At 35.7% G+C, this 20665-nt stretch overlaps 3 protein-coding genes and 1 pseudogene across 6 annotated transcripts; 3 read left to right on the top strand and 1 right to left on the bottom strand.

Moving 5' to 3' along the window:
* Positions 1-4082: 4082 nt before the first annotated feature.
* LOC140826621 (receptor-like serine/threonine-protein kinase At2g45590) lies at positions 4083-6388 on the top strand. The gene has a single exon (XM_073189065.1). It carries the CDS (start codon positions 4238-4240, stop codon positions 6218-6220), a length of 1983 nt encoding a protein of 660 aa, XP_073045166.1. The 5' UTR covers positions 4083-4237; the 3' UTR covers positions 6221-6388.
* A 790-nt stretch (positions 6389-7178) lies between these two features.
* LOC140826620 (probable carboxylesterase 9) lies at positions 7179-8242 on the top strand (annotated as a pseudogene).
* A 1752-nt stretch (positions 8243-9994) lies between these two features.
* On the top strand, positions 9995-13607 carry LOC140826619 (UTP:RNA uridylyltransferase 1-like). Of its 2 annotated transcripts, none has more exons than XM_073189063.1 (6): positions 9995-11181; positions 11551-11919; positions 12039-12262; positions 12352-12415; positions 12831-13027; positions 13269-13607. In XM_073189063.1, exons 1-6 carry the CDS (start codon positions 10051-10053, stop codon positions 13486-13488), a joined length of 2205 nt encoding a protein of 734 aa, XP_073045164.1. In that variant the 5' UTR covers positions 9995-10050; the 3' UTR covers positions 13489-13607. The 2 variants fall into 2 exon arrangements, with proteins under 2 accessions (XP_073045164.1, XP_073045165.1); XM_073189064.1 differs by having other exon boundaries at positions 12831-13075; positions 13269-13404.
* Positions 13608-14633: 1026 nt separating this feature from the next.
* LOC140826618 (peroxisome biogenesis protein 16-like) lies at positions 14634-18606 on the bottom strand. Of its 3 annotated transcripts, XM_073189061.1 has the most exons (9): positions 18588-18606; positions 18239-18505; positions 17357-17414; positions 16508-16724; positions 16112-16413; positions 15763-16022; positions 15147-15214; positions 14988-15049; positions 14634-14908 (listed from the first exon to the last, which is right to left on the bottom strand). In XM_073189061.1, the coding sequence occupies exons 2-9, from the start codon at positions 18305-18307 to the stop codon at positions 14847-14849; spliced, it is 1098 nt and encodes a 365-aa protein (XP_073045162.1). In that variant the 5' UTR covers positions 18308-18505; positions 18588-18606; the 3' UTR covers positions 14634-14846. The 3 variants fall into 3 exon arrangements, with proteins under 3 accessions (XP_073045162.1, XP_073045163.1, XP_073045161.1); XM_073189062.1 differs by lacking the exon at positions 18588-18606 and having other exon boundaries at positions 17341-17414; positions 18239-18556; XM_073189060.1 differs by lacking the exon at positions 18588-18606 and having other exon boundaries at positions 18239-18556.
* Positions 18607-20665: the final 2059 nt, after the last annotated feature.

The following is a 20665-nucleotide window of genomic DNA, read 5'->3' as shown; positions in this document are numbered from 1 at the left end:
ATTCCTAAAAATATCTCATAAATAACTCAAATTTTTCTCATAATTTTAAGGGTCTCATTTTACATTTAAAGCACTTTTGCTTTATCAAAGATTATTTCATCGGACGAACGATGATTTGGCGTCAGAAAGTTGTCTAATCCAACACTTTGATGTTTGTTCGTGATGCACGTGACAACTCACAAAACTTGTTTTTTTATGAAATTTGAGTGACAGTTCGAGTTGGCTGATCTAGAAGTGGGCAATCGAGTTGTGTGATTCGAGTCCCGAACCGTACTCCATCATGTGAAAATCGACGGGTAGTTCGGGTATTTAGTATGGTTTAAATAACCCATATCTGAATATTCTTAATGGGTCGGTTTTGGGTTACATGATCATTATTCATGGATCTAAACTAGGACCATGACCTTAATTTTACGTGAAAACGAAGGAATGCGTGGTGGGGATAAGATGAGACTCGATATCCCACCATCGATGGGGTATGTTTTGAATCTTCCAAACCATAGACACTATACATTAAAATCTGTCTGAAATTCGATTATCGCAATTCGCAACCCATATGCTTATATATGAAAGTTTTTCTTTTTGCGGTATAGTTATGGAAAGCATGGAGCTGGAGAAAATGTACCTCCAAATTCGTGGCTTGTATATGAAGTTGACCTGGCGAGTGTACGTGGATAGTCTCACCTAACTTTTTCTCTCCTTACCGTCCTCGGGCAATTGAGGGTCGAAGCAGAAGCAGAAGCAGAAGCAGCATGGAAAGGGGTATGAAGCTGAAGGTCTGCAAGTAGTAGGTGCTACTTTACCCTATTTGCAGATAAAAAAATGTCTTAAAATAGTTCAGAAAATTTTCGTGAACACTCGTGAAAGTTCATCTTCTGTTGAAAAATTACAATCTTTTTTTTAATGAATGGAAAATTACAATGTTCAATGAGAATTAATAGGAATATGATATTCCGATCAATTGCCATCTTTACATATATATCAGTCAGTTAGTGGCTTGGGATATCAGCAGATAATCTAGTTACGGTGTTATTGAACGAACTCGAATTTTGAGGGATAAGCCAGCTCCACTCTTGAGTCTTTGAGGTCTAAGGTGATACGGTCTCACGAATCTTTATCTGTGAGACGGGTCAACCCTACCGATATTTATAATAAAAAATAATACTCTTAGCATAAAAGTAATAATTTTTCATGGATGACCCAAATAAGATATATGTCTCATAAAATACGACCCGTGAGACCGTCTCACGTAAGTTTTTGTCAAGGTTCAATTCATTGCATGCAATTTAAAAAGGGATAACTACATCTACCATGTCGGGTTTGTCATGGTTTAAAAAAAATAAACTATTACATCTACTTTTTTTAGGATTTGTGAAAAATAATAATTGAAAATCAATAGCTTCTAAAATTACAAGTACTATGATCATTTCTAGGAGACAATAGAAATCATCAGTAGTTCAAGTACTATAACAACATTAAAAACAACTATGGCATTACATCAAAGACGCCTGATTGAACGAGAATGCAACTGAAACAAATTGTGGTTAGAAAATTTAGCCCTTTTTAAGTATTAGGTAAGGATATTTGAATTGATAATATCAAGAAAAAGTGATCGACCGGTTAATTAATATATATACTACTATTAGACAATTATTATAACCATTCCTTTTCAAAATTTGCATTGTTTTTGGTGATCAAACTAATTCCGATGTAATTACGCATACCGAGAAACTTAAATGTATAGTTATGGTTAACTAATGGCCTAGTGGGAAGCATTCCGAAAAGTTATAGTTTGAATCTATGTTTTTTTTTGGCTGTTGGGTTTTTAATTCGCAAACTTATTGGAAAAGGTGTGCATATGATGTCTCTACATGTGTATGATCTAATTCATTTGATAATATAAATTGATTGTTAAAATCAAGATACCGTGTTTAGGTTTAGAAACTCTAACGGTCTTGATTTTGATTATAACAAAACTAATTATTTTATTTCTAATAAATTTATTCAAGTGTGAAGTTGATAACTCAAGATGAAAGTTGAATTCAAATTTAGTAAACTAAAATTCTGGTGAGCTATAGTTTTTGATGATATCACAACTTTTGTGATGTAAATGGCCAGCCTCCAAAACTACTGAATAGAAAACTCAATTTGAGACAAGTTGTATTCCACGTCTAGGCAAACTAATAGGAGGGCACGTCAGTTTGGATGATTAGCAAAGATTAGTTGGGCATGAGAGTTAGTCTGGTCCGCTCGGTTATCCAAATGGAACAATTAAGTATTATTTACGAAGTTAAGATGATGACAAGCCCAACTAGTACCAGACCTCAAAATCAGTTAGGCTCATAAAAAGTGGACAACAAGGCAAAAATGATCGTTTTAATATCGGAAACAGTACAAAAACTTTTCAAACGATCATTTTTCGTGTCTAACATATATATCATTCTTGGAGCATATAAATATAACATATTGAATATTAAATACAAGTTCTTAAAAGAGATTCAAAGCATGATCAACTTACATGAATAAATGAGCTAGAATGAGAGCAAACCCAAGTGTGATGATACATTTGATATATACATACACTATAAAAAATTTCACACATAAACATGATAGTTGAACTTCAAAGTTTAGATGAGCGAGTCTTCATACAAAGATAATAAAGATTGTGTTGAAAATCTTGGCATAAGAGACGTTAAACATTATGCGGATTGTGACGTTGCAACCTACAATCTTGTGTTATAAGTTTCAAATAGGCAATGAATGAGTTCTAAGTCGAAATAGATTTGTAAAAGCAATTGTATAAATCAAAGTCTTCTAGTGAAACTTTCCAGGATGATATAAAAGGTGACATATGAGTTGTCAATATCTGAACATATATAAACAAATGTGTGTCTATTTATTTATTGCATTTACTTGTATTGTTACTGTTTTTAAGATGCAATGTTGAAGTGTATTTCAAATACCAAAATACTACATACCAAATTTTTGATAAAATGCTTCAACCAAAAATGTTTTCACATAGTCAACTTACATATATTTTAAATGTTTTATCCAAATATTTATTCGATTTCTACGAATGATTATTTTGAGTATCTTCAGTTTGGTTTGAAAATCAAATTCGATTTAATTAATTGTATTCAATATTTAAATAACCGAACTATTATTGCTCAATAATTATCCATCAATCGATCATGTCACGCTAATCGATATTTGTTTTTGCTCAAAACACATCTTACATAAGAAGGGATAAAAATAAAAATCATATTTATAATTCCTTTTATTTTGTCTTTGAACAATATATAATGAAATAAATATCAGTACTTTTTACCCTTTTCCTGTATATTTTGATCCAAATCATTTGACTTTCCATTAACGTAAACAAACTCACGAATTCTTTCAAATCAAATTTGATAATTATAAGTTCCGTAGTTGACCTAAAGTGTAATAATCGTACAAGATATATGGTATCTTATATATAACATGGCATTATTAAAAATTTATTTTGTTGACTTTTAAATGATCCATAGATTAAATTAGTCACCAAATTTAAAATATTGATGGTGCATGAACTATGTAATTGGGACGAAATGAATATTATTTTTCAAAACAAGGAACCTATCCTTAGTTTTATTTTTAATAATAAAATTGGGTTGATTAATTAAATTTAAAAAATAAAAAAATTATCATAATATAATATATATGATTTTTTAATAAAAAAATTCTTGTGAGACCGTGGATCTTCGACATAAATTATAAAAATATAAATTGTTATGTTAAAAATATTATTTTCATAATAATTATAGATCAAAACAATTCGTATGATAACATAAAAAAAATTTGTGTCATCTTACAAAAAAATAACAGTCATTTTTCAAAGTATCATACATATTACCTGGATTAGTATAATATCAGTTGTATAATAAAAATTGGTATAATTTAAAATACTAGAATGTCAAATCAATATATTTTTTGGAGTTTGAGTCAATGCACAACAAATTAAATTACTCAATAATAAATAATATAATAATTTCAACTGGCTTTGAATTTAATTTGTATTAAAAGATTTCCTTGTTGTCGGGTTTACGAGCATCACAGGCGGTAGCCGTAGCATTTGGACAAAACACAGCTCAGAGATGCAGAACTCAGCTGTAGAAGACGACGAAGAATAGAGATAAATATAACACATACACACGCACCAGTCTCTTTCCATGATCTGAGCATACTCTTCTACGCTAAAATGTCGCCGCCTCCACCTCCGCCACCGTCGCACCGCCGTGTGATCTCTCTCTTTCCACCCCTCCTTGCAGCTGTCATAGCGTTGGTCTTTTTCCTGCTCTCCGCCTTCATTTACCGCAAAATATCACGCAAAAGAACAGCACCAGCAGATCTGAAGCCACCGTTGCCGTCGCATCGGTTCTCCTTCTCCCTCCTACGCCGCGCCACTGATTCGTTCTCTACCGCCAATCGCCTTGGGCAAGGTGGGTTCGGATCGGTTTATAAGGGGGTCCTTCCTTCTGGCCAGGAAATCGCGGTGAAGCTCACCAGCGAGGCTTCTATTCAAGGCGAACGTGAGTTTCAAAATGAACTCTCTCTTGCTGCGCGTATAGATTCCTCGTGTTGCCCCCATTTTGTTTGCATACTCGGATTTTCTTCTACATTTGATGTTAACAGTAGCTGCAAAATGCGATATTACAGTCGGAGGAGGAAGAGGAGAGGGAGAAGACTGGTTCTCGTTTACGAGTACATGCAAAATGGTAGTTTGCAAGATGCATTGTTAGATCGAAAGTGTGCGGAGTTGATGATTTGGAGTAAGAGGTTTGCCATTGTAATGTCCATTGCAAAGGGTCTAGATTACCTGCATAACTGTTCCGATCCAGCTATTGTTCATGGCGACATTAAGCCATCGAATATATTGCTAGATTTTGATTTCAATGCAAAAATATCTGATTTTGGGTTGGCCCAGGTGCTAAACAGAGGGGACGAGATTTTGGATATGTTTGTGGAAGAAGAGGAGAAAATAATCGAGGGGAAATGCGATGAATGTGGATCAATTGTCGAGGAAAACGAGAGCTTGATGACAGAAGATGTCGTGGTTGTGAATGTGGATCAGTCGCCTGATAGTTTTTGTGTGATGATTTTAGATGGCGGGACTGAGGCCAGTGCCGCGTCACCGTCTGAGCATTTGGCTGGTCTCTCTGAAGGGTTTCTTGAAAGAATGAGTTTTGATAGTGGGAGTAGAAAAGGGGTTGTGGTTAGGGGAAAGTGTGATTCGGGGAGGGATTGGTGGTGGAAACAAGATAATATGAGTGGATTATCCGAGTCCGGGCGGGTGAAGGACTATGTAATGGAGTGGATAGGTAGTGAGATTGGAAAGGAGAAGCCGAAGGAGATTAAGCTCACAAGTTCGTTTAAAGACAGCGCCAAAGTTGAGCATAAGAAACTGGGGAAGAAGTTGGAATGGTGGGGATCATTGGATAGAGAGACGATGAAGAAGGATAGAAGGAATAGGAAACCTAGAGAATGGTGGAAGGAGGAGTTTTGTGAGGAATTGGCCAAGAAAAAGAAGAAAAGAGGGCTCAAATCCAGTGATGAAGGGGGCTTGTGGTGGCAAGGGGATGAAGAAATTGTGCAAGATAGAAAACGGAGTAAGAGTAGGAGTAGTCGGTCCAGTGTTGATCGGTGGCTTGATGGTTTCAGTGGAGATTTCAAGATTGGAAGAAGAAGAAATAGCCAAGATTATGCTAGTGGAGAAATCCCTAAAAGTGGAGGTATTAGTAGCACTCCAAGTATGAGGGGAACTGTTTGTTATGCTGCTCCTGAGTATAGTGGTGGTGCACAGGTGTCAGACAAGTGCGACGTTTATAGCTTTGGGGTTTTGTTGTTAGTTTTAGTTTCAGGCCGGAGGCCATTGCAAGTAATGGCCTCACCAATCTCAGAGTTCGAAAGAGCAAATTTGATATCTTGGGCTCGGCAGCTTGCCCTGAATGGGAGGCTATTGGATCTTGTAGATTCAAGTATTCAATCACTGGATAGAGAACAGGCATTGTTATGCATCACAGTTGCCCTTCTATGCCTGCAAAGATCACCTAATAAGCGCCCCTCGATGGCAGATATTGTCGAAATGTTATCCGGTAGATCAGAGGCGCCACACTTGCCATTTGAGTTTTCTCCATCACCACCATCCAAGTTTCCTTTCAAGTCCCAAAAAAGGAGTAGGTGAACTCAGTTTCTTTATTTGGTGTACCCACTCCTGCCAGATGAAGGAAACTTCCACGCCTGATGTTGGAAGAGTGGAGCTCTTATGTAGTATAATTTCATAAGAATACTATACATGTCAAGTGTAGTATTTGCTTCAAGAAATTGATTGACGGGCAAATTTTTCACATGATTTCGTTAGGCAATACATAATTGACTCAAATCTGATTCTCTTTCGACTTACTTTTGAGAAATGTTGATGGATGAACAACTTTTCAAATGGATTGTGATGTGATCCCACATGCTTTTGATATTTAGAAATCCCATGCATGAGTGTAAGCATAGTATCTTTGATCATTTCCCTCACTTTTAGAAAGTTGAGGTCCCATCTTACCAAGAAATTTAGTGTTGTCTACCACTTTTATTCGCCGCCATTGCTTAATATTTGTGTGTTTAGCAAATGTTGGTGATCAGATACATATTAAACGACCCATCAAAATTATAAAACAGCATCAAATGATGTAGGGAAAACGGATGACTTATACATAGTTTCTGATTTTAACATATCAAGTTTAAGATGAGATATCCAATCCGAGATTCAATTATAATAAACTACACATCCAACTCAAAGTAATAGCAAACATTGAAAAAGATAAGTATATACATGTTCTACGGATACATGGGCGACCCGACTCTTTTGACTCATAAAATTATTTGGCTTTAGATTTTCAATTTTATAAAGTAGCAACCCAAAATGAGTCCATGATCTACTCATAACCCAAATTTGGCAAACTAAACTTTTTTTTTTTTTTGTAGTTAAACTAAACCTTTTCAGATTAAGTATTCTGAATATTATTAAGATGATTTACATTGTTTCATCTAATCATCTAAATAATGTATACTTGTTGGCTAATGGGGGACGTTTAAACCAAGAAGAAAGTTTCAATTGGTAAAATCTGCAGTAACTAATACTCCTCAAAACGTTCGAAAATCAAAATTTATGGATGCCCACAAATTATTGTTCCCCAATATTGATCAAATTCAAATTCCAACGTCAAACAAAAAATTAAAACATCAATCAAATCACACTTGTCTTCGTATCTTAACACAACTTAGAACAAACAATAATGTCCAAATTTGATCCCTACGAACATGTAAACGTATCAATCAATCCCAATGGGCAATGGCTCACTCACCAGATACACGAAGCTCCCCACCCTACCCCGCCACCGGCGAAGTACACCAAATACCCGGCACGGTGGTGCTGAGCAAAGACGTCACCGTCGATGCCGACAAGATAACCTGGATGCGAATCTACCGGCCTTCCAAACTCCCATCCAACGACAACGCCGTCGTCCTTCTACCCATCATCTTGTTCTTCCATGCCGGCGGATGGATCCAGACGAGTCTCGCCAATACCATGCTCCTGAGATGAGCAACAAGATCTCAAGCGACGTCCCCGCCATCCTCGTCGCCGTGGACTTCCATCGAGCGCCGGAGCATCGGCTCCCTGCTCAGTACGAAGATGACATCAACGAGAAACCAGCTGATGGACAGTAATGGCGACCAGTGGATAAGAGACTATATGGCGATTCCTCGAGATGCTATGTGGCGCCAACATCGCGTTCAATGCCGCGATGCGGATACAGGATCTAAACCTCGCACCGCTGACTGTCGTCGAAATCATACTGAACCAACCGTTTTTTGGTGGGAAGGCGCGGACGAGGAGTGAGCTGAAGCTAGCGACTGATCGGTACTTTCTGTTTCCGGCGATTGATATGGGAGCTGGCGCGGCCGCTGCCGCTGCCGCTGGGAACGGATCGCGACCACCGATTCTGCCATCCCTTTCATGGATATTCAAGTGAAAGAGAAGCTTAAATCTGTGGGGAGGTGCCTTATTATATATAGGGTTTGGCGGCGATCCGTTGATCGACCGACAGCAGAAATTTGTGCAGGTGCTGGTGGAGCACCAGCACGTTCCGACGACGTCGGATTCCATGGGATGGATATGATCGACACGCGCCGGGCTAATGCCATTGTTAATTAATTGTATAAAAGAGTTTGTTTGTTTTCACTAATTTATCGGAAATAAATGCATTCTTGGAAATTTAATACAACACTCTTTTTTGTGATTATCCTAATTTGATCAACGGTCTATATTTATCCAAATTTATTTTATATGTGTTTAGTCGTTAAATCTTGCATAAGACAGTAAGCAAAAATGTGTGTGAGACGGTATCACGAGTTATATTTTGTGAGACGGGTCTTTTATTTGGTCATTTATAAAATTATATTATTTTTTATGTTAAGAATATTACTATTTAACCAAATTTATTTTATATGTGTTTAGTCGTTAGATATTGCGTCAGACAGTAAGCATAAATTTGTGTGAGACAGTCTCACAGGTCATATTTTGTGAGATAGATCTCTTATTTGGGTTATTCATAAAAAAATATTATTTTTTATTCTAAAATATTACTTTTTTGTGTGAACATGAATATAGTTAACACGTCTCACAACTGTCTCACAAAAAACCTACGGATAGTATGCTACAGACAGTACGCTGATGTTAGTTATAATCATCAACTGCCCATTTCTATTCTACCATCCACTAATAATGATTAAATGATTCGATTATTTTATTGAACAAAAAGCAATAAACAATAAAACCAAAACTCAAAAATAATATTTACCATAGAGAATTGAAGTTCTCGAACATCACTCACAAGTAAGAACAGTCAATGACATCAATTTTGTATATGATAAAATACGAAACAAAAAATATGCTAATGATGTTTGAGAGTTTGGGTCAACCTCTATATAGGTAGTCTCATGAGAAGCACCAACAGACAGATGAGTGAAAAGTCTCACATGATATGTGAAAGGTTTTTCTTCTAGAAAAATAAAATAAATAGGAAAATGTTGACATTCAACGTACCAAGTTTTATACGTTTTCAGACAAGTCAAGTCTTTTCAATGCAAATCGAGCCCTGGATTTGCATCCCAACGAGAAAATCTTTTGACCAATCATTCTTATATATGACAAAAACTTGTGTGAGACGGTCTCACGAGTCGTATTTGTGAAACGGATATCTTATTTGGGTCACCCATGAAAATTTATTACTTTTGATGCTAATAATATTACTTTTTATTGTGAATATGGATAGAGTTGACAAGTCTCACAAATTATGATTCATAAGACAGTCTCACATGAGACTCGCTTCTTATATATTTATAAAATGTAACTCAATAAATATAAGCTCATTTATACTATTTTTATTGTCTTATGTGAGACAAACTCGTCATTTCTTAATTTTATTCACATAAATAGAAAACTCATTAACATTCAAAATCATTTCTTTTAATTTTCATTCACAGAAATAGAAAAATCATTAATTCAATATAAACTCACTTATAATATTTAACATTCAAAATCATTTCTTTTAATTTTCATTCACAGAAATAGAAAAATCATTGATTCAATATAAACTCACTTATACTATTTATATATATATATACATTAAAATTATATTTCGATGACATAAGATAATTTAGAATCATAGATTCAAATAAATATCTAAAGATTACGTTTTTTTATCCAAGAATCTCTAGCATCAATTACAATTATCTACATGATTAAGAATACTAGTTCAATCACAATTAGGACTCTACAAAAATTATAGATAAAATAAATATTACAAGATTTGATAAATAAAATTTTAGAATTTTTAATAAATAAAAGTTGTTATATAAATTTGATTGGATATATAACATTGGTCATAGTCGTAAAAAGACAATAAAATTTAAATAGACGCTGACGATTGAATCCTAAACCCAAAAATACTATTTCTCCATATGAACAGAGGCGATACGCCGCCGCCGGCTCAGCTCGTGAATGGCGGCGAGTTTCTCCTCCAACTCCTACGTAAGCCATCGAATTCTCACGCGCCAACTCACGTGCTTCCGCAGTCTTCACAAGCCTTCTCGCTTGACCCGGCTGTCGCGTCTGTGGGTTCTACAATACCGGCCTTTGCGCTACCTCAGCCGTCGTATGGCGGAGATTTCCCCTATCTTCCATGGGGTAACAATCCACTGCCACCTTTTGCTCTACACAATTTCTTCCCACAAAACCCTAACGCAGACACTGTTTTAAACCCTGATTTAATGTCTCCAACTCGGAGACACAATCACTCTACGGATCAGCATGGTTTGCAGTTGAATCGTTCATCGCACGGCGAGGATATGAGTAGGTTAGGGTTTACTGTTGGCAATTCCAAACCTGCCTCAGCTTATCAGCCAGAGCAAAATTTAATTTTTGGGTCTGTAAATCCCCATATCCTACGTAATGCTGCCAGTTTAGGAGGGAATGTTATGAATGAAAGCTTTGGTCAAAGGGGAAAACTTGGAAACTCATATTTGATGGAGGGTTTTGGGATGGATAGAAGATCGAATGAGTTTATTGGAAATTCAGTCGAAACCAATGGGAAGCAACATGCAAATTCTAATGGATGGAGGGATTTCGAGAAAGAAAGAAGAAATTATGGTAATAACAAGGGGAAGCAAAGTTATAATGGAAATTATAGGGCAACGGCGCCACAGCCGCAAGGATTTTCGAGTAAGATGCGGGATGTGAGAAACTGGGAGTATGGAAGTAGGACTTTTGACCATAATGTGGTTAAGGGTAAGGGCAGTTTGGGTGGTTTAAATGAGAATGATAAATTTAGCCATCAACTTGATTCCCCTGGATTACCGTCTGGAAGCAATTTTCACTCTGTTCCAGTTTCTAATATTGAGGAGTCAATGATGGGGCTTCATGAAGATGATGCTAATGATCAGGAAGAATCGAGGAACGGTGGGTGGGTTAAGATGAGTAAGGATCAGAGGAGGAGCGAGTTGGATGATTTGGAGGATCAGCTTGTAAGTTCTCTGGGACTTGGGGATGAGTCTGATGAGAAGAGTGATAAAACAACTTACATCCGTGACAAGGTAATGTTTTATTTGCTTGTGCTTACATTTTGAGTATGGACGGATATCAATGGTTTGTCTTTCTTTTCTTTGAATGCTGTTTCTAGTGTTCATAACTGAAACACAAGCAAACATATTTCTTTGTCATTAAATTTTGTTATACCTTAACATTTCGATTATTGCCAGTTTTTTTTTTTTGGTTGGTGTATAATGTTTCTTCTGGTCAGAACCCCAACAGGTTCATTACTATATGAGACCGTGGAAATAAGTTTCTATGATATTTTTTCTAGAGCTTTCAAAGATTATAGTTGTGTATGGCTAGTATGGGGAACTATCCCAGATGCTGAAACTTCCCTTTCTTGCTAGCTCACCTTTTCTCCCTTTGATCAGGATTATAGATCTGACCAGAGAGGACGGTGGATAATGGCTCAGAGAATGAGAAATCAGAAAAGGCTGACCGCATGTCGAGATGACATAAACAGGCTGAATGTTCCACTTATAGCTCTTTATGAATCATTAATCCCAGCTGAGGAAGAAAAGGTCAAGCAAAAGCAATTGTTGACAGTATTGGAGTACCTTGTTAGTAAGGAATGGCCAGAGGCTCGATTATATCTTTATGGATCATGTGCCAACTCATTTGGATTTTCAAAAAGTGATCTTGATATTTGCCTTGCAATGGAAGACGAGAATGTTGACAAATGTGAGATCTTGTTGAAATTGGCTGATATTTTGAAGTCTGACCATTTTCATAATGTACAGGTCAATGATCTCCCCCTTTCTATTTTACTTAGATTTTGTTATGGATGCAATTTTCTAGTAAATGGGGTCCTTATCCTTGGATAAGTGTCTTAGTTTTGCGATCCGTGTGTTATATCCAGGCATTTACCCGTGCTAGAGTCCCTATAGTTAAGCTGATGGATCCAGACACTGGTATTTCATGTGACATTTGTGTGAACAACGTTCTGGCAGTTGTTAACACGAAGCTGCTTCGAGATTACGCTCGCATAGATGGTAGACTCCGACAGCTGGCTTTCATTGTGAAACATTGGGCGAAATCACGTGCAGTCAATGAAACATACCAAGGAACGCTGTCGAGTTATGCGTGAGTCACCTTTGACTACCTCAATAACCTTCATTTCTGCCTTCACCTTCCTTTAGTGTTTGACTAATTCCCTGTGTATATTTTATCAGGTATGTGTTGATGTGCATTCATTTCTTACAACAGCGAAGGCCTGCCATCCTCCCGTGCTTGCAGGTGTGTGATTTTTGATTGTCGTTGTATCCCTCTGTACCTTCAGAAGTGTTTTGTTTCTATCCGTGCCTTCGAATTTCTGATATCCATTTGTATGTGACTCTGTATGATTTGGTTTTTCGTGATGTTTGATATTTTGTTAAGGTAGTCTATAATATTTGTTTGTACAAATATATGCAGTTGCAATCTGGAAATTTCTAGATAATCATTTTGTCGTTAGTACTTGTGCAGCTACATATCTGCGTGTTCTTTTCTCTCGTATGATTTTGACTGACTTGCGCCATTCTGGTCATGAGGTGTGAATGGCATATCTTTTGGCTTGAAAATATGCCCTGACTTTCGGTCTGCAATGTGTTGATGATGGCTTGCACATAATATGCCTTTTTTCCTCAACTCTCATCTCTTCCCAATTTGACAGGCGATGGATTCTACTTATTCTGCTACTGTAAACAATGTTGAATACACTTACTTTGATAAAGTGGAAAACCTTTCCAATTTCGGGGCCCTGAATGGAGAAAGTATTGCACAGTTGGTGTGGGCCTTTTTCGTTTATTGGGCTTATTGCCATGATTATGCAAATGATGTTATATCGATCCGCATGGGATGCACTCTGAGGTGAGAAGCACTTTCTAGACCTACATATACTCCATTTAGTTAAAAGATGTAATTTACTTGCAGAATTGATTGTTTGAAACATATTACTTCTTAATATAATTGCCTCACCAAGTTATCTGTTGGTTCAATATGTGATAAATAGAGGATATTGGATCTGGCCAGACTCTTAATGTCGTGCATGTGAAACCCTACCCGCTGTCTGTTGTAACAACTGATCATGATTTGTGTTTTTACCTTCCAGCAAGAGAGCTAAAGACTGGACTAGAAGGGTTGGTAATGACCGCCACCTGATATGTATCGAGGATCCTTTCGAGGTATCCCATGATCTTGGTAGAGTTGTGGACAAGTACAGCATTAGAGTACTGCGGGAAGAGTTCGAACGAGCTGCACAAATAATGCAGTATGACTCCAATCCATGCGTGACTTTGTTCGAGCCTTATGTTCCTAATTATACAAAGTAACCGTCCGCAGCTTGTAAATTCCTCGCTTGTGATGTATCAAAGTTTCTCTACGTCGTTTGGTTTTCTTGTTTCTCGAAAAGTCATGATTATTTGGAAGTTTTAGCCACTATAGTACAATTATTTAGAGGATTTTGTGATTTGTGTTGTGAACATCATAATAAAAATATCACGAATCATTCACTAAATAGTAATAATAACTTGATCGGTAAGGAATCATTCCTTGGGACATGACTTTCTATCTCATTATAGAAAGTCCATAATAACTAATAAAGTATACACACACGTATGTATAAAATTATAATCGTATTTATATAATATTTTTAAAATTTTATTAAATGTTTAGTTTTATCTTTAATTTAATAATAATTGACAGAAATTAATGAGAGATGATGATGCAATTTGAAGGGATAATATCGAAAATAAGTTACAATGACAATGTTGAAAAATATGTTGGTACGAGAACAATTTTGAAAACAACATATGGTGTCTAAGTGCCAAATTCTTTATATAATAATAATAATGTAGATGAAAGATCATGGTGTAATTTGAAAGGTTAATATTGAAAATAAGTTGCACCGACAATATTTGATATGAGGACGATTTTGAAAATAAAAGACGATGTCCTCTAAATATCAGATTCTTTATATAATAGTGTAAGGGTATGTTTGGTATGGATGATAAATAAAGAATAAATTGTTAAACTCATATTTGTCTCATTTTTTATTAATCCAATTAATCAAGAAAGTCATGATAAAAAAAACCTATTTGGGTGAAAAGATATCTAATTGTTTTGAGAGGATTGAGAATCCAATTATATATCTTTACCTTAAGTTTTGTCATCAATCCAATTAGTTATCCTATCCTACACACCAAACATAGCCTAAATATATAAGATGATTATATATATTTGTTTCATCAACGTTTACTCAAATTTTACGGAGATTATAGATATAAATATTCATCATCTTATGTCACTAAACATAGAATGTTGTCATATATATCATATGTCACCCAATCAGATTTATATTTTACTCCAATCTTTGCTGCATGCAGGTGTAGTAACAGAAGAACGACGCGATCCCCAAGAACCAACAGAGAATTTAACATTCAACTAATCTAAACCAACAGAGAATTTAACATTCAACTAATCTAAACCAACAGAGAATTTAACATTCAACAAATCTACATTGTAAGCTTATGATGATACAGTGCAATGAGTTCAGACATTGCTCGAATACACTATTTATGGTGAATATCAATAGCGAAAAGGATTCACAGCCAGATAGATGAGACACTAACCTACGCTTATAATAACCAGCTAGTATATAAATGAAAAGAACTCTGGGGAAAAATTGAACTCATGATCCAGACATGTAAGTGTATCGTGTCTGGGCTCCGACAAGAAGTTCAACAAGTTTCTCTGCATGTTAGGGAAATATTTAAACCATGTTTTTTTAAAAAAATTCAGCATTTGCAGAAACTGTAATCACCAAGCATACCAGTAAGAAGGCCAATGATGGGAACCGGTTCTAGTAGCTTTTGAGCGCCAGCGAGTCTTTGGCTGAAGGATTTAAAGAGCATTAATGTAATGTCTGGGGGTGAATGAGAATGGGCGAAAAAGAAAATACGAAGAAATATTCCATGGATTGCGGTGTTACCTGGTATATTTTGTGAAAAAAGGATCTCTCATGAGATAAAGCGCCCATAGCAGCCTCCTCCTTTTCAACTGCACCCATTTTCAGAAATAGTAAATTTCGCACTTTTCGTTACAAAGGTTGCAGTACATTTCATCTCTAGCCACTCGATAGCATTTTCAAAACATTGGAAAATCACATCACATTTAATCTCAATATGATGTAAATTGTCTTAGTTTATACAAACCCAAACTGAACGCAAGAGAAGAGTCAAATCCAAAAGACTAATCTATCAATTCGGAGAGCCATCAAACTTACAAGTTGCTCCATAGCGTCTATCATAGCATATTGGAAAGAAATGTGAAACCCGTTTATATTAGAAGGGGATTACTAGATATGTATCTTGAAAGTAAAGCGTGGGACAAATAACAATTTATATAAATTTATCAACCAAAGAATCTCACTTGTGCGCTAGAGTCGCACATTCTTTCTTCACTCTTCCATTTAGATTGATAAGAAAAAGGAAAACAAAAACAAGGAAAACTTTTTTCTATGAGGTCACTTATACACATAATAGAGATAGGCAAACTAGAGACTGAAGAAAAAAGAAAAAACACATGAACAAAAATGAAAATCTAACCTCATTATTTTCGAGGTTGGAAAAATGAAAACCTTTGCTATTGTGCCACATAACTGATACCAATGAACTACTGCCATTTCCAATGACGTCCACTACCAACGAAGCAAGCCAAGGGAGCCATGATCGCACCCCATACTTTCTTATTAACAGTACATAAATGAGAGGTCTTAAGATAAACAATACTTCTCCCATAAAAAACAAGCCCCCAGGAGCACCCTTATCGGGCAAGGTCGTGTAGAGAGTAGTCTCTGGCACTGTTGCTGAGATGAAAAATAAATACAAATCTAGCATAAAAGTAGCAAAAATTAAGCCTGCATCTCGCAAAGGAGGGGTATAGGGAAAAAATTACTCGGAGGCTCCAACATCTGCTGCTGGTGCGGAACCCTGTGCAACCACGAGGGGCCAGTAACCGTACGGGCATTTTCGCCAAATCTATTTAATGCAAACAAAGCCCTCCCCTCAAGGTTATATGGATTCTGCCCCTGATTATTGCTTAAAATACCAGAAACCCCTTGCTGGCCAGGCTTGGATGCAAACTCATTTCTGCGGGCATCAAGATCATCAGAATCCCTACCGTCATCCGTACTCTCCCCACCATGCAAAAGCATTTTATATCCGCTCTTTTGCAATTTAGCCAATCTAAGCAATACCCTGTAAGTGATGTCATTAATCAAGAACAGTCTATCAATGGTCATAACTCATAAATGTTAGCTAGAAGAAAGAGCAATAAATATGAGGCCCTTACTTGGTAGCTTCGGTTATGGCAATGAAATTCCATTTTTTTTCTTCGCCATATAATCGTTGCGCCACAACTTCAACAAGAGTTTCCAAGTCCTTGAGCAAAGTTATGCATAATGAAAATGGGAAAGATGAAGGCTCTCCACACCCCGTATGAGTCCGCACTGGGGTTGTATCGATTATATGTTCATTGAGAGCAGTAATCATACCCAGAATTGATGTCACTGCAGGGAAAATTACAAAAGATGTGACAGAAAACATCAACACCTAAACCAAACATAAGCTCAACGTACTAAAACATAATTGTAGGCAATCAGGTAAGCGTGTTTATTTTTTAATATTATAATTACATATATCACTGTTGGCTGAATGCTGATTGAGATTAAACCGATTACCAAAATTAGCCTTAAACTACTCGAGTGCGCAACAAAGTAAAAGTCCGGTAGAAAATAATTTTTTTATGATGGGAGTGTGGGAATAAAGTCAAATGACGTATAGGGATGATAATAAATAAACTTAATGATAACATTGATGATATGCAAATTGACACCATAGGTATGCCAAGCAACAAAACGAACCAAGGAATATTGGGATCATGCTATCAAATATTCACAGAAAAGCATTATTTTCCAAAAAAAAATTGCAAACAATGTATTGTAATGAAGTATATATACTGAATTCAAAACACAGGCTATAGAGTATCCTGAAACTGAAAGAGGAATTATCAACAGATCATGAAAAGTTGTAAACTCGAAAATAATTTTTGAAGGGCAGGAAAAATAATAAAATTAAATGCATAAAAAATACTTTTTTAAGTAGCAACAAGAAAGCCCTTGTTACCAAAATTTTACAAAACCTGCTTCTGGTCCAATTTCTGAATCCGAAAACCTCTCAGGGAGAAGCCAGGTTAAACCCTGAAATACCATTCAAACAAGCCAAAGAGAGTGGATTTTCAACAATCTTCAACAGATCAGCTAAAATAGAACGTTTCCAGTTAACATGAATGATATGAACAGAAAAAGAAAGCAGTAGAATACATCCCAGATAAGAAAATAAATTGCATACGAGAAATCAAATCAAAAACCCTGATCAGCTTCCTCAATACATTATAAACATACTGCAAAAAACTAAAGATTCATGGAAAGAGACTTCAATCCTGAAACGCAACACAGATAAAGAAATCCACGAATGAGCGTAAGTCTTCAAAAGGATTGAGTTCAACAGGTATATGTGATTACTTCTCGCGAAGTTCGCCATATCTTCTCATGAAGGTCATAGCTATAAGTCAAACTTAAATAGTGACTCATTTTGCTTCAAATTGTCATTTTACCACTTAAACCAGAAATGTGTTTGCGGGCAGGCATGCAGCTACTCATGCATCCACCGAGAAATGCATCTGATCATATGACAAATTATTCTTTAAATCATTATATCGTAACCAACAAGTTTTGTTTATTAACTTCAGAGACATCAGGACCTCCACAGTAACCACAGAGCATAAATGCTCCGAAACCCATAAGATTTCTATTTTAGTTAGCTGTATAAAATCTTCAGAAAAACAATTTATGCATTAAGCAATCATCATATGCTCGTAACAAAAGGGATAATCCAGCGAGGTTGCCGCCCCTCCAAATTCAAATGACTACACATGTATTCCAAAGGAAAACAACTAAACCAACATAAGCAAAGATACTCGGGTGGTTAATGAACAAGAGGACAAGTTCAGCAGCAGGCTTACATTAGCTAATGACTCCAAGGAATGCACGTAATCTCGATTCCTCCTAACCCATCTCTTGTAAGAATCCATTTGATTAAAAGATTGATCTCAACCAAGAACAAGCAATTTAAGCTCTGTCCCACCTGATTTTATGCTAATACAATTGCAACCCTAGACACCGCCTAATTGCGGTTGACTCTGAAACCCAGATGAGAACAGTGCTACAAGCGAATCCATTAGTGGGTTTTCTTCGTTGACATGCGCGCGCGCGATGAACTTGTAAGAAATCTGTGATGTGCAGATATTATCACTCCTGGAATTTTACTCGCTATAAAATAAAATTCAAAAATATCTTTATCTAAAATCATACCTGGTAAACAAATATATATGGCTCAATAATTTATTTTTGTTTCTAAAATTGGCAATTTCAGTTCTCGTAAACCATTCATTTGTGGTTTTGATTCCCATTCCTGGTAATTTTAATTCTAGTTTTCATTTGGTTATAAATTGAAGCAAATGTTATGTAACAAATATCTCACGCCAAATATTAAAATTAATAAATAATAGCATATAAAGTCTGAACAGGATATCATCACAAAAATCTTGATTATTGCGTATTATATCATTCCTCATTTTATAAACTACCATTTATTAGTTTTAAGATTCAATACGAAGCATCTGTAATATCGCCGATTTTTTGAGAAGTCGACGTTCACATCAATCTATTTTAGAAGGTTTTCACGTACTTTTTTTTTTAGTATTAAGTGGATTCATCATGCATGTTAACTCAATCTATAATTTTTTATCGACTATTTTCTATATCGTCCTTCCTCTACGTCACCAATGTTATGTTATAAATCTAACAGTGATATCATTTCAAAAGACTTGGTCTATTGAATAATGGAATAACAAATATTTGTGTCATTAATTGATTATACATATTTATTTCATTCAATATCATCTTGTCTCACAAACAAATGATGATTTGCAATAATAAATCTATATAAAAAATTATACAGATCTACAAATGACTCAAGCGAATAGTTATTTTTTTTATATAAAATTATAAATTAACAGTACGACATAAAGTCATCGGTTAACTTTAGGAGGCCCCAACAGTTACATGTCGGCCCCTGTTAAAAATTTAATTGTCGCATAATTACCGTAGTCCGTATAAAACTGTTTCAGTTTCTTAATTTTGGTATACGTTTACATAATCAACTGTGGGATACATTTTGAACAATGACTTTAATTTTAATTTTGTTGTACTTTTCCTATAATAAATACAAGATATTAAACTGGTATTCAAAAAGCAAGTTGATTCAAAACAAAAAAGATCGAGGAAATTAACTTTCATGCACGCGATGATTTGTAGAAAGACCGGAAGAAACTGAGCTACAGTTCTTCACAGGCCACTCAGTTAAGTTTCCCATATTCAAATGCAAAGTAAACGAACCTATGAAATTCAATATTCACCAGAAGCTAAGATCAATATTACAGCTTAATTAAACGGGATGATCTTGATTACAAGCCCCGGAAAAACGTCGTCGGGATCATGGATTTGAGGATTCCTCTCCAGGATGAAAGGGTCGCCGCACTTGTCACTGATGGTGTGCAGCGTTTCTCCTTCTCCGACGACATAGATTTCTTCGCAAGCTCGACTCTTCAGCTGGTTTCCTCTGATATAGACACGATGATGGCCATCTCCCTGGATGGACGAGGTTAGTATCAGCAGGAGGGTGAGAATAAAGAGCACGGTTGATGGGAACCGCAGCCGGGACGTGGTGTCTGCCGCCATGAGGAGGTGGTGGCGCCGCCGGAAGTTGGAGGAGTGGGAGGTTTATTGGTCTTGGGGGGTAGCACGGAAGGGGTGACCACTATGGTATTACGTGACTCAACTCCCCTTTTTGACTGCATTATGCCAGAAACGACTCGGAATCGTGGGAAATGCAGCGATGTTTCGAAATTGGAATAATTCTTTTATATTGAAAATATTAAATTTTAAAACATAAAATAATTTAATAGTGTAATTGGATAAAACATTTATTTTGTTAAAAATACTGGTGTGTGTGAGTTTTTTTAAAAAGAAAAATGGTGGTATGTAAATGGATTTTTAAAAAAGAGTTTAAGAAAGTTGGAAATTAAATTTTTGATTTAGATCTATGAATTTCAAAAATATATATTTAAAATGTATTTTTATTGTCTAGAAAAATAAGAAAATAAATTTCAATTACATGTTTATGTTTATATAATATTTCATGGTTAAAATGAGCGACAATGATTTATCCATGCATAACTTATATCATGTGTTGAGTGAATAAAAATACTATCCATGTATATATAATGAACAAAACCGTATAAATAATATGTGAATAAATAAGATATAAATTTAATATTTGATTTATATTATATTGTTTCATTTTTAACAATAAAACTATATGTGAAATT

This window comes from Primulina eburnea, chromosome 3 (genome assembly GCF_022965805.1).
Source record: "Primulina eburnea isolate SZY01 chromosome 3, ASM2296580v1, whole genome shotgun sequence".
Lineage (NCBI taxonomy): Eukaryota > Viridiplantae > Streptophyta > Magnoliopsida > Lamiales > Gesneriaceae > Primulina > Primulina eburnea.
The sequence above is the reverse complement of the archived record's forward strand: the minus strand, read 5'-3'. Positions and strand labels throughout refer to the sequence as shown.

What these genes read in the sequence shown, in the direction of transcription:
- LOC140826618 (XM_073189061.1), bottom strand. Translation starts at nt 18,307, where the DNA reads ATGGATTCTTACAAGAGATGGGTTAGGAGGAATCGAGATTACGTGCAT. An exon ending in GCAGATGTTGGAGCCTCCGA is followed by an intron (nt 16,023 to 16,111) that starts GTAATTTTTTCC and finishes TTTTCATCTCAG; the next exon opens with CAACAGTGCCAGAGACTACT. An exon ending in CCAACCTCGAAAATAATGAG is followed by an intron (nt 15,215 to 15,762) that starts GTTAGATTTTCA and finishes AAATGGGTGCAG; the next exon opens with TTGAAAAGGAGGAGGCTGCT.
- LOC140826619 (XM_073189063.1), top strand. Translation starts at nt 10,051, where the DNA reads ATGAACAGAGGCGATACGCCGCCGCCGGCTCAGCTCGTGAATGGCGGC. An exon ending in GGAACGCTGTCGAGTTATGC is followed by an intron (nt 12,263 to 12,351) that starts GTGAGTCACCTT and finishes ATATTTTATCAG; the next exon opens with GTATGTGTTGATGTGCATTC. An exon ending in CGCATGGGATGCACTCTGAG is followed by an intron (nt 13,028 to 13,268) that starts GTGAGAAGCACT and finishes TTTACCTTCCAG; the next exon opens with CAAGAGAGCTAAAGACTGGA.
- LOC140826621 (XM_073189065.1), top strand. Translation starts at nt 4,238, where the DNA reads ATGTCGCCGCCTCCACCTCCGCCACCGTCGCACCGCCGTGTGATCTCT.